This window comes from Melanotaenia boesemani, chromosome 19 (assembly GCF_017639745.1).
Source record: "Melanotaenia boesemani isolate fMelBoe1 chromosome 19, fMelBoe1.pri, whole genome shotgun sequence".
In the NCBI taxonomy this organism is placed as follows: Eukaryota; Metazoa; Chordata; class Actinopteri; order Atheriniformes; family Melanotaeniidae; genus Melanotaenia; species Melanotaenia boesemani.
The window spans coordinates 3,078,831-3,091,299 of record NC_055700.1 but is presented as its reverse complement, the minus strand read 5'-3'; the positions used below and the strand labels follow the sequence as shown (position 1 = coordinate 3,091,299).

Genomic DNA, 12,469 nt, shown 5'->3' with positions numbered 1-12,469 from the left:
GAGGGGCATCCTTGTCCTGGGTGACCTGTACGATGGTAGTGTTCTGAAGTCCTTTACCTCACTTGAACAGCCATTTGGCCTCCCCAAAAATTGGTTCTGGAAATACTGTCAACTTAGACATCTTTCCCAAACATTTGGCACCACAACAGCCCCACCAAGCTCAGAGGTTCTCCCTAATGTTAAGATTTTAGGCACAGGACACAGGGCATCCAAATACTACTGCTCATGCTGGGAAGAAAGATCATTGTAAGAGGATGGAAGTCAGCCACTCTGCCCCCTGTCAGAATGTGGTTCTCTGAGCTGGGCTCCATTTTAGACTTATCATACAGATAAATTTCAAGTTAAGTGGGAAAACTTCCTTTCCTTCATTGGTGACCCCTAGCATTTGTTGAATATATTTAGATAGAAATTTAATATTGATTAATGCACATTATCCGCCAGGGCAGAGTGCCCAAGTCTGGTCCTTGAGACTTGGGCACCCCTCGAGTCCTCGAGTCCCCTCCTGCAACTTTTAGATGCAACTCTTCTCCAACACACCTGAATCAAATGTCTGAATTCATCAAATTCATCCATCACGCGGATAGAAACGCTCGCGGTAATTCAGCTGATTGGGCCTGACTGCTGATTACAGCTGTCCTCATGCTGACAGCTGTAAAATAATTTTAAAAATACACAGGTAGGAAGATCAGAGCTAAGAACCTCATCATCCTCCCCTTTCTGGTGTGTTGACATCCGCTCCAAAGGGCCAAGTTACTTTAAATAAAAATGACAGATCAGGGAAAGAAAAGGGTTTCTGATTTATGCCGGTAATGTGTAAACTCATCACGGGGCTCCAGGCTAACAGGCTGCAATTTTAATATATTTAATACATCCTCATTTTAATACTTTATCAGGATTGATTTTCAATTATTACCCACATACATGGACGGGTATTTAAATTATTGTGAACAATAATGAGGTTTAGGATGTTTATTTGAAGTACGAATGTTAAGTAGAAAAAAAAACATTATTTAAAAAACTTCACTGAAGAGAATTAATTAGTTTAATTTAGTTTTTATTGGTTGGATTTTATATAGTCTGTTTAGCAACTATTATTCTTACTAAATTTTAATTATTTCATGTTGTCGTTTTTATGCTTTTATTGATTTATCTCAAATAAACAGCATTTAATTCCAGCTGTGGCTGATGTTAACGCACCCTATAAATAAGGTGATGCTGATGATGATGATGATGATGATGAATGGACTAAACATTCAAACTTTGAAATGGATCATGCTTTACATGAAATCTTTTTAATGAGACTTATCTACAATTTTATTAGTCAAATATAATTTGGTGAAAAGCAGCTCCTCTTTATGGCTGCTCCGACAGTCCTAACATCCAGTTTTTTTTGTTTTGTTTTGTTTTTTTAATGCAGCTTTTCTTCTATTAGTAATTTATTTATTAATCTTCTGCAGGACAGCCTTCATGTGCAGAGTTTTAAGGAGGCAGCTCTGGTTTTCTGGCCATGTTTTCCAGGCAGTATTTTCTCTGCCTGATGCTTCATCAGAAACTGATGCCAGGTTTGAGCTGCGTGACAGTTTCTTAATTCTTTGGACAACTTCTGTGTTTCTGTTGTGCTCTTAGCCTAAGGGTGCCAAACTCCAGTCCTCAAGGACCAGTTCTAGATGTTTTAATTATACCTTCTCCAACACACCTGACTCAAATTGATGGGTCACTGTGCAGAGCTTTGACATCAAGCTCTGAGTCAGGTGCGCTGCAGCAGGGAAACTTCTAAAACCTGCAGGACACCGGCCCTTGAGGACCAGGATCCCTGCTCTAGATCCATGCATCAGGGCTAGATCAGTCAGGTCTCAGTGATGTTCACGTCAGCAGCATACTATCAAGTTACTCGTTACACGTTCCTTATGGTTTCTTTTGATAGAAAAAATAATTTGGATAGCTCTCATCTAAAGAATATTAAATATTTTGGTATTAGCTGCTGGCTTTCACACACAAACCAGTGTGGATTTGACCTACACAAGCACTAAAGACACAACGTGTGAGCTGCTTCCAGCTGCTCTCTAGGAAAGCACAAAGCCACATTGTTTAAGACAACACACACTCTGATGTCACAGGGAGAGAGGAGGCCATGTTGGAGCCAGGCGGTCCGAGGAGGAGAGGAGTGATTACATAACAGCAGCAGAAGGAGGAAGGATGGAGGAACACATTGTTAGTACAAGACAGGATGGAGGAGGAGGAGGAGGAGGGTGGGGAGATGGAAAACAGCAACAGCAGTTTTAACATGACTCGTCCATTTAGACATACTTTAATTATTCAGACACAGAAAGCAGCAGAGAGGATGATGCTGCATCTTCCTCGGCTTGTCTGTTGATACTCCAGCTCCAGAAATGCATAACATATTAATACCTTCATAATTCAGCCATGTGAGCTCTGACGCCAGAGCTCTGATGACTCAAGGAGGGGGGTGTGACCGGATGACGTAAAGACTCAGAAAAACACGTGTGCACACTCACATACAAAAGGCACATGACAGCTTCACACAAGCACGAGGTCTATAAATAGACCTCCTCGTCAGGCTGGAGGGCACTTAAACAAACACAAGATAAAAATATTCAGCAAACATCTGGAGCAAGCTCCACAGATCTGATGCGGAGGTGGAGATGGAGGTATTCAGACTTCTGAGATTTTACAGCATTCTCTCTTTTCCATCCACAGTGACCTCCGAGGATCTGAAGGGATTTTCTACTTTTTAGTCAAGTCTGATGCAACCTACAGACATTTATTAACGCCAATAGAAGGGCCGAAAGTGCACAAAAAGTATGAATTTATCATCATTAGCATCTGGAGTTCTTCCACCTTTCAGAGGAAAACATGATTGATCGAGTTTAACTGATCAGTTACTGATTTTCAATGTAAAACACAAAGTTTAAAGCTTCTCACAGCCCTAGTTTAACATAAATGAGGCTTTTTAGTGTTTTCTTTACGTCGATGTAAAGCCCACGGATTTACTTTTCAGATCACGTGAGGCGTTCAGGTGCTGCTTCCTTTTCGGGCTTTACAAGTTTTGTATGATGTTAGTATTTTAATCTTTTTTTAAATAAATGTTGGAGAAGGAGGAATAATTTACTCCCATGGCTCCAAGTTAATGTTTTTATATCCACTTAAGTGGCCTAAAATGAAGATTTTAGTTGACCTGTTCTTAAAGTTGATTGTGTTTTAAACAAATGAAATGTCTTTTTAAAGGGCAGTTTAGCTTTTAATGAGTTATAATTAAACACACAAAGCCGGTAATAGTTTTTAATTCATACATAAATAAAGAGAAACAAAAAGTTCCCTGAGAGACAAGAAATCTATTTATTAAATCTCTTAAATGTTCTCATAATTTAAAGAAATGATTTGTGGTTAAGTTACTTGGTTAAAGAGTGTACACCAGGTTAACCACTTTAAGTCAGGAGTAATGGTTTAGATATGTTTCTATGGAGAGGTGTGTGTGTGTGTGTGTGTGTGTGTGGGGGGGGGGGGGGGGGGGGGGGTCTTTCTGACTGTGATAATGAGTACAGTCCATTGTACCCCCCCTCCAGCATCACAACCACAAACACTTCCTGGCTGTGCTCTGGCTAATTATGGGGTTTACATAACAGTTTATAACATATTTACAAGTGGGAGCATCTCTCTGGAGACTCCCAGATGGAGAAGCATTTATACCACATCAGACATTTTATGTTTGTGTTGTTCTCTGGCTTCAGCTGCAGATTTATTTAGAGCTTTAAATGCAGGCTGGAATTTTAATCGTCAGTTTTAGACCCCTGGGACAAGTTGAGTAACACCAGTGTAATGAACTGGCAGGCTCGGGTCACCTTTATAGGAGGCAGGAAAAAACACATCAGTCATCAAGAACACTCACATTTCCTTGCAGAGGACTCCGATGCGCTGGCTCTCGGAGCTGCTCCGCTCCTTCGACAGGCTCAGCTCTTCCTGATACTTGGAGTTCTGCTGCTTCAAAGCCTCGAGCTAGAGGAGGGAGGACAGACGGAGGAAGAATGTCCAGTTACAGCTCTTAAATGTGCAGTCATAATTTTAACGCGTTATCTCCAGAGGGGATGGGGTCGCTATGACGACGCCTGCTACCATCAGGGATTATTGTTGTCCAGAGAGCGGTCAGGTCCTTGTGTGATTTTAATGTTCTCCACAATTAATTATTAAGTGTTGTCAGAGTAGTTTCAATTATTTTGCTAAACTGGAAGCATGCTGACGTTATAAAGGACAATTTGTAAGCTTTTTAATAGAAAATAAATGATGTCAGGAGAGTTCAAGTACTGATTCCATTTAATTAATTTATTAATTTATATTTAGATCCTGGAAAAAGTTGAAGCATGTGATGACTCTCAGGATTCTGAAGGTCACTCATGGCATGAAGAAAACATTTTTGGATGTTGATGACAGCAGGAAGTAATTCTGAATGAAACTCGTATTATTTACTAATCTGTGTGTTTAATTTAATTTAATTAAATTATGACTATAATGAGAATCTTAAAATTTATTTGGGCACTCTTACTGTTGTGTGGCTTCCATGGAGCAGGATTTTTCCATCATGTTTTGGTTTTGTCTTACTAAATGTTCATTACAGCCTTTTATTTCCTTCTATAAACTGTAGGAACAACACAGAAGGTGTGCAGTTTGCATGTTCTCCTCGTGTATGCGTGGGTTCTCTCCGGGTTCTCCAGCTTCCTCCCACCTTCCAAAGACATGCATGTTAGGTTTATTGGTGACTCTAAATGATCTAGATCTAAATTAGCTCTAGGATGAGTGGTTGTTTGTCTCTCTGTGTTGCCCTGTGATGGACGGGTGACCTGTCCAGGTGAACCTGCCTCTCACCTGCTAAACGCTGGGTTAGGCTCCAGCTTCCCTGCAACCCTTAATGGACAAAGCGGTACAGATAATGAATGGAACGGAGCTGGTTTAACTCAGACCACAGACTTAACATGAGAAACTGTTCAGCAGCTCTGGATGAGCAGAACGTTCCAGAGACATGATCCGATCACATGTTACCGCACTTGGAAAAGCCAATGTAAACAGTAGAAAGATAAGGCAGTGGGATCGCATAAATATGGGAATATATATGAAATAAATCTAACTTTATGTCATATATAACTATATATATAACTGAGACTTATAACAATATAATAAAACATATATGACTATAGAGGGAACCATCATAGAACATTACAGTATAAATATAACTTAGAAAGTTCAGCGTGTTATAATAATGAATAACTATTAATAACTAACTAATGAGGGCAATAATAAAAATAGTAATGAAAATATATATGAATATAAAGTAATATTATACAAGCACAATTAATAAATTAAATAAAATGTGTGTGTTAGGTGAGCGTTGCATCCAGCAATTTTATAATTAGTTTAATTGAACCAATTCACCAAAAATCAGGTCATTTTTAGTGGAGGATCTGTTTTTAAACACATTACCAGCTTGTTAAGTATCAGATCTCAGTTAAGCTGAATGACTCAGTTCCTCCTGGTAACAAAACCAAATCTCAACGATGGCTGTGAATGGGAAAAACGGGATTCCTTACAAGACGGCGCTCTCGTCCCAGCATGCATCATGGTTAAAAAGGTCTGGATGCTGGCTGCTGTGAGTAGGTATAGTAAAAATCAGAAAACTGGTTGGAGTTGATCCGGTTGGATTACTAATCTTAGAGTTTTTTCTCCCTGAGGGGAAAAAAGAGAGAAACTGAAGGCTTTTACTGAAGATTAAGTTCTACAGAAGCTGCAGTTAGCCTCATATTTCAGTGTGAGAACCATGAAAGTTGACTTCTAACATGGAAATTTAATTAACTTTGTTTATTTCAACCACAACATGAATCTGGCATATTACAGAACAGAACGGGACCCAGCGATGATCATCTCGTTTCTGAACCTGATTACATTTTTAAGCAATCATAAAAGTATCTTCAGGCCAGAATGATTCTTAATTACTATGAGTTTCAACATAAAATTAACAAGTGTAGCATGTTCATCAACAGAAAAGCTGCTGTTAAGGCAGAACACTTTGTCACTACTAATAAAAACCAAATCTGATAGACTTCTGATGATCCAGCAGAAATAAAAACAAAAATCCCCAAAGAATCTTCGATACTTCAGCTTTAGCTCCAGCAAACTTCTTGATTCAGGCTGGAAACAGAGGTCCGGGACTCCAAACGTACTATGAAATCGCTCCTGTCCCCTCATAGCACGACTAAAACTCTGCGACGCTGCTATATCTGCAGCTCTAATACATTAACGGTCGATAACTAATTAACAGGAAAGTCTTTGAACTCAATGTGTTTGCTGCAGACCTGACCAGATACAATAAAAAAAGCTCTCACTGAAGCTTCCTGCTGGATGCTTCTGTTTACACTAACACACCGTGAAGTGTGACATCAGCTGCGTTCTGGATGCCAAAGTGAGGTCTGGTCAACTCAGCAAGTATGTAAACAACATTGCCCAATGTGGTTCAAAGGATACTCAGATAAATTTATATCAAGGAAGTCATTCAGGAGGAGCCACTGACCTGCTGACAGGGACTGTAAAAAGCTGACAGTCCTACCTGGAAGCGAGGCGAGTAGATGCTGCTGGAGTAACCCTGGTGCAGAGCAGCTATGTCCATACCTACACAGCAAACCACTGCTGGATTTTCACTCTAGTTCACCTGCTAAACAGCAGCAGTGTTGTTACTCTGCCTCCGCTCTCTGTGACCCGCAGCACGAACACAAGCCGAGCATCAATAAACCATCAGCTCTCATCTGCTGCTGTGCGGGGCTGCGAGGGGGAAATGGAGAGCGTGTCGCCTCAGCAGCCTCCCTCCCTCCCTCCCCTCCTCTCACAGGCGGGTTAAAGAAGCCGCACACGTCCATTATGTAAGTCTGATCAGGCTCCTCCCATCCTCACCCCCACCCACAGCTTTTCCTGTCACTCACGGTGGATTCCTGCACTTCTTAGTGATGCGGTCGAAGTAAAGCTGGAACCAACCAGACCTGGAAGATCCTTAACTGCTTCAAAAAGTCAGAAATCTGTTTTCTATAATTTTTAGCAGACACTGAGAAGGAAGGGACTCAGGGAGGAAGTTTTCTGCTACAGACACACCTTTAGGTTCCTGTTCTTAGTAAGAGGGAAACATGAGGACAAATAAAACTTCCATTTTTTTCTATTTGTTTTGGAAGTGAAGTGTTGGCCTTCACCCTTCCTTCCTGTCTCTTCCCAAACACTTTTCCTCAACTTTGATGGAAGACATCATGACTTTAAGGTTAAACACTGGAGAAGTCGAATGCTCCAGTGTTTCCTGTGTTAACTCCCTGATGCCTGTTGCTACATGTTTATTTTATTTCTTGGTATCTAATTAATTCATTTTATAAATTAATTTGTTTTAATTCACTCTCATTTATGTTTTTATTTATCTTTATTAACTGTTATCCATTTTCTACACTGCTTATTCCAATTCAGACAACAAATTATTTGTTGTATGTTTTCCTTTGTTAATTTTATTTCATATAATTGTAAATAAAGTCAGGTTTTAAGGAAATAAGCTTCACCGTCTCCTTAAACCCTTTAACACTTCAGAAGAGCTGAAATATTTCTGCACCTTTCACTTTATTAGGAGCTTTCCTACGTCTGGATGGATGAACGGGAAAAAAATTAACGTAAGTTTAAAATTTAATAAAACCGTTATACAACCAGTTTTATTTGGACTGATCTCCCTGTGTTGCCCCTAACGACGGCTAATTCAGCATCATCTTCACCTGTCTCCTCTCAGAGATCTCTCCAGGCAGTAAAAGTCAGTCTGAAGTTGACTCGTCTTATATGTTGCTCTATCACTTTCTCTCTTCTTCCAAAAATGTCTTCTTGCGTTTCTCTGCTGTATCAGCCATGATGCAGGTTAAAAATGACCAGTGTGTGGTTATCCTGTTGCTATTGTGTGATGCACAGCCATAAAGCAAAACATATCTGTAACGTGACGCCCTGGGCTGGAAGAAGAAGTAGTGAAATGTAGTATCTCAGCCTCAGGATGCTGCAGGACGACGATAGCTCTGGGAGCGTACATAATAAATGTCAATTTGCCATCAAAACAAGTTTCAAGGTTGGAAACTTGTAGTGTTGCTCTGGTACTTGGATCCAAATACCGTCTGATAAACCACCCGTGTTTGATCCCTTCTGTCATGAAGAAACTTTCTGTCTTGAATTGTGTAAAAATCAGGTCTATTTTTGGTCAGAAGGTATCCAAAGATCCAAAGTGGCACAACAAGCTCACTGCATCTCTCTAAAAACTCACAAGGTTTTTAAATTACTCATTTAAAATTTTCTTCTGCAGTCTGAAAGAAAAACAGAAACTTGCAGGCTGGAGAAAACTTACCAGCTGACTTTAACAAGAACATACAAAACCTCAAGTTGTTTATTTTCTATTTTGTTGATATTTACACACTTAATGTGAAGATTAAGTTTTATTTTAATGAATTTTTTTCTTGTTTATTTTTGTGTTGGAAAGAAATAATAGAAAAAATAAATGTCATTAATTAAAATGGTGTCGTTGCACCGAGACAAGTGAATCTGAGGCAGCAGCAGCCTGAAAACTTCGGGGGGAAAAAACCCCCCCGAAGATTTATAAAAATAAAATACAGCGCTTCCCTTGTCTGAAATCAACAAAGTCAACCAGCAAATAAACAACAAAGTGAGGAAAAGCAAACAAATAGAGGCCAACACGAATACCACGACACAAATAGTTCTGGTATCCATGTTCCAAATGCTCCATCTTTGTCTCCTTCACACCAGAAACCAACATTAAGTTTTTTACAAAATGACAAAAACAACTAAAAACTATAGAGATAAACGAACGGAAACATTTTTTTTAAAGCAGCATTTTGTGGGACCAATCCCAGGTCAGCTGTGATTAAAGCGATGTTCTGTTCAACACAGACGCAGCAGCAGCTCTCTGACATGTGCAGGATTACATCATCATCAGGGCCGGTGGGGAAAAGAGGCAGATGTCGCAGCATTCCTGCAGAAGAATTCTCTGGATCGCTGTTTTTCCTACAGCCAGAAGCACTTTAAACGCAACCTCCCAAGAGGAACATGTACAGCGTCAGCCGGCTGCATGCAGCTCATGTTGCTTTAATGTTTGTGCACTGATTTCAAACACAATTCAACTTCCACATGCTTTTTCTTTTTATTGTCAGTGAGTTTGCTGCCTGATGCACCCAGTGGAGTCACCGTAGCTCAGCTGTGGTTAGTCTGTGCTATTTATTACATGCAACCTGTCCAGGGTGTACTACAACGACTGAAACCAACGATGGAAGATTACAAGTTTGACACCAACTGCAGCTTATTGAAATTGTGACTGTGTGGGAGGCTTTTATTAAGACGCAGATTTAGATAATAGAAGTGCTCATTGCTGAAGTTACGTAACTCCAAAATGACTAATACTGAAAGATAAATAAGGTTAAACTTTAATATAACACCTGTAAGTCACAAATAAATGTTTGACAAGACCCAACTGCATGTGATGAAAGCTGATTTAAGGACATCTGAAGTGTTCGGCCACACAGAAGCAGGTACCAAGCATGAGAGAGAGAGAGGCTGGGCTCTTCACATCAGACAGGACTCCAGTTTCAGGCTCTGGAAAGACGTCTCTGAGGTAGTCCAACACATAATAGCAGGTTTGAAGACAGACAGTTAAGACACACATGGAGCAGCGTACAGAAACATCTGCAGCATGTTTTTGGGAGGAAGTCAGAGAGCAGGATCCTTCCAGATCCAGACTGAAAAACTGGTGATGGCTGATCAACAGAAGAACAACAGAACATGATCTGGAGGAGTTTCAGAGCTCCAACAGATCCCAGGATCACCATCAGAGATCTCGGTTCAGAAGAGCACAGTCCTAGGAACAGCTAAGATACTGCACAGAACCCTCAAGCTCCCAGGCTCTGGTAGAGGACCCGAGAATGAAAGTAGGGAAACCGCCTCCATCCCTTTACTGTTGCCACAGTGGAGCATCTTCTGATGCTACTTCCACCATGTCACAAAGCTCAGATCATCTCCACCTGCTTTCTAGAACATGACGATGAGTTCACTGGACTCCAACGGCCTCCACAGCCACCAGATCTCAGTCCAGTAGAGCAGCTTTGGGATGTGGTGGAACGGGAGATTCTCATCATGGATGCAGCCGACAAACCTGCAGCACCTTGTTAAATCTATGCCTGCAAACTTTAACTTAAAATTGTTGTACTGTGGAATAACAGTTACTATCAAACAGAATAATGTTTATGGTCAGTCTCCCGCTTTAATCTCTAATCCATTTCTCTCTGTATCACAACCATCCGGAGTATCAGTCTTGATAGAGTGGAGATAAATAAACAGCAAGCTAGAGGGCACCAGAGAACCAGAGGTCCACTCTGCTCTACTCTGTGTGTTAGAGGAAAGGAAACAGTATAAATATCAAGCTACAGATGGCAGAGAGTCGGAGACTGCAGCGCTTCATGCATGGCTGATTAAAAGTAATGACTGGGACCTACTTGTCCCCGACATGAGCTGTCAGCGCAGGGATCCTGATGTGAATACGCAACAAAACCCTGCAGGCTGCTGCAGCTGAGCTGATGTATGTACATGTGCATATTCTTTCACACAGCTGTGGACACACAAAGCAAATTAAATCTAAGTGAACAGAAAAAATCTCTCCTGGAAATGCTGCACAGCTGGATGGGAAAGGCAGCATGTGGTCACAACTGTTAACATGCTCGATAAAGCCATTTTCTTATATATAAGTCATCCAGTCTGGTTTTTCAGCGCCACTGAGTTCATTTGCGGAACAGCTTTAAAGCTAATAAAATTATTATTTCATATGGCTGAAATCACCAACTAAAATCTGAAGCTACTTTAGTCTTTTTTTGGTTTAGCTGGAACAACTCAGCTCCATTGTAAGTTGCATATTTAACCCACAAAAACAAGGAGATGAGCAGCAGGAGGAGGAAGCTGTGAGTAGATCAGGAGGACGAGACTTCCCAGTCTGAAAAACATGAAAGCCTCCTGCTCACCTGCGTCTCCAGAGTCGTCTTCTCATTGGTCAGCTGCTCCAGCGACTGAGCCGTCCTCTCCGATTTCTCTGTAACCTGGAAACATGATGCAGAATCTTTTAGTTGTATTTTTCCTCACTGATAACGTTGTCTGAAAAGCATGTGGCTGGCTACGATACGGTTATTCTCAAATTACTGATTTTAGTTTTATTTGTACTGTCAGTAACTCTAATTAACCTAAACAATCACCCAGCAGAGTATTTATAAACACAAATGTTCTTCATGTAACTTAGTTTAATGTTTGCACTGAGATAAACACTTGCACGAGCAGAATATTTGAAAGACAGAGAAAACACAACTATTTGCATATGACCCCTTTATAAAGCTTCTATTTGCACAACTAGCAGGCTTGTTGCAAAATTTACATCCACCTGAACAAGATTAGAGTTTTTATGGTCAATGTGGCGCTGCAATGGATTACACATCAGATAAAATCTATAAAACATTACATGAACAAACACTAACCAGAATTTAAATATATAAAAAATGTAGATAAGCTGTAGTTCGTCTCCACTCATTCCTGAAGGTAACAGCTTTATTTTTTAGGGTAAAGTTGCAGCTGAATGTGCAGAAAGGCAATTCAAACACTAACATGCAAAATTAAGATCCAAATGTTTTAAGAGATTAACAAACAGAACAGAAAGAGAAGAAGCTGCAACTCTACAGCTGCTTCATGTTTACATCCATTTCTAATGAGGCTGGTGGGAAGAAGAAGAAAAATAAAACTAACTGAAGAAAGCAAATTGTGCTTTCTCTGCAGGAACCACCACCTGGACTTTCAGCTTTCGTGGCTGCGTTTGTGCACCTGCAGCTGAACGTGCGCAGAAACAGGCTGCTGGAAACGTAACAGCATGAATATTAAATGAGCCGACCCAGAATGCTCCTGTTGTTTGAGTTTAATGCAGCATCACAGATGCCCTGCAGAGTCAGAGTCACTGTGAGGAAGCATTTCAATGTTCTTTTTATTGCTTCAACATGTAATAACTGAACTCGTGAGACTTCAAAACTCTTCTGTTCTCCATGTTCACTTCGCTCTTTTTCTCAAAGGTCATAAAAACTTACGTATTGTCTGCATCATCCCATTAAGCTGAATTATACAAACACATTTAGAATCATTGGGGCGGCGTGGCTCAGCAAGGTAGAGCGGTCGTCTTGTAACCTGAAGGTTGCCGGTTTGATCCTCAGACAAGTCGAGTTTATGTCGAGGTGTCCTTGCATGAACCCCAAATTGCTCCTTATGGTTGAGCGCCATGGATGGCAGCTTCCGCCATCAGTGTGTGAATGTGTGTGTGATGTAAAGCGCTTTGGGTATTGTCCAGGTACAGTAAAGCGCTATATAAATACGG

The 12,469-nt window shown here is 40.6% G+C and overlaps 1 protein-coding gene across 2 annotated transcripts in view; it reads right to left on the bottom strand.

Annotated features, from left to right (window-relative positions):
• Positions 1-12,469, bottom strand: part of clip1b (CAP-GLY domain containing linker protein 1b) — a 49,756-nt gene that overhangs the window by 11,534 nt on the left and 25,753 nt on the right. For both annotated transcript variants that reach the window (XM_041970169.1, XM_041970170.1), the window contains 2 exons: positions 11,085-11,159; positions 3,908-4,014 (listed from right to left, as the gene is read on the bottom strand). In XM_041970169.1, coding sequence (XP_041826103.1) covers positions 3,908-4,014; positions 11,085-11,159 — 182 coding nt within the window. The remainder of the gene's footprint in view (positions 1-3,907; positions 4,015-11,084; positions 11,160-12,469) is intronic.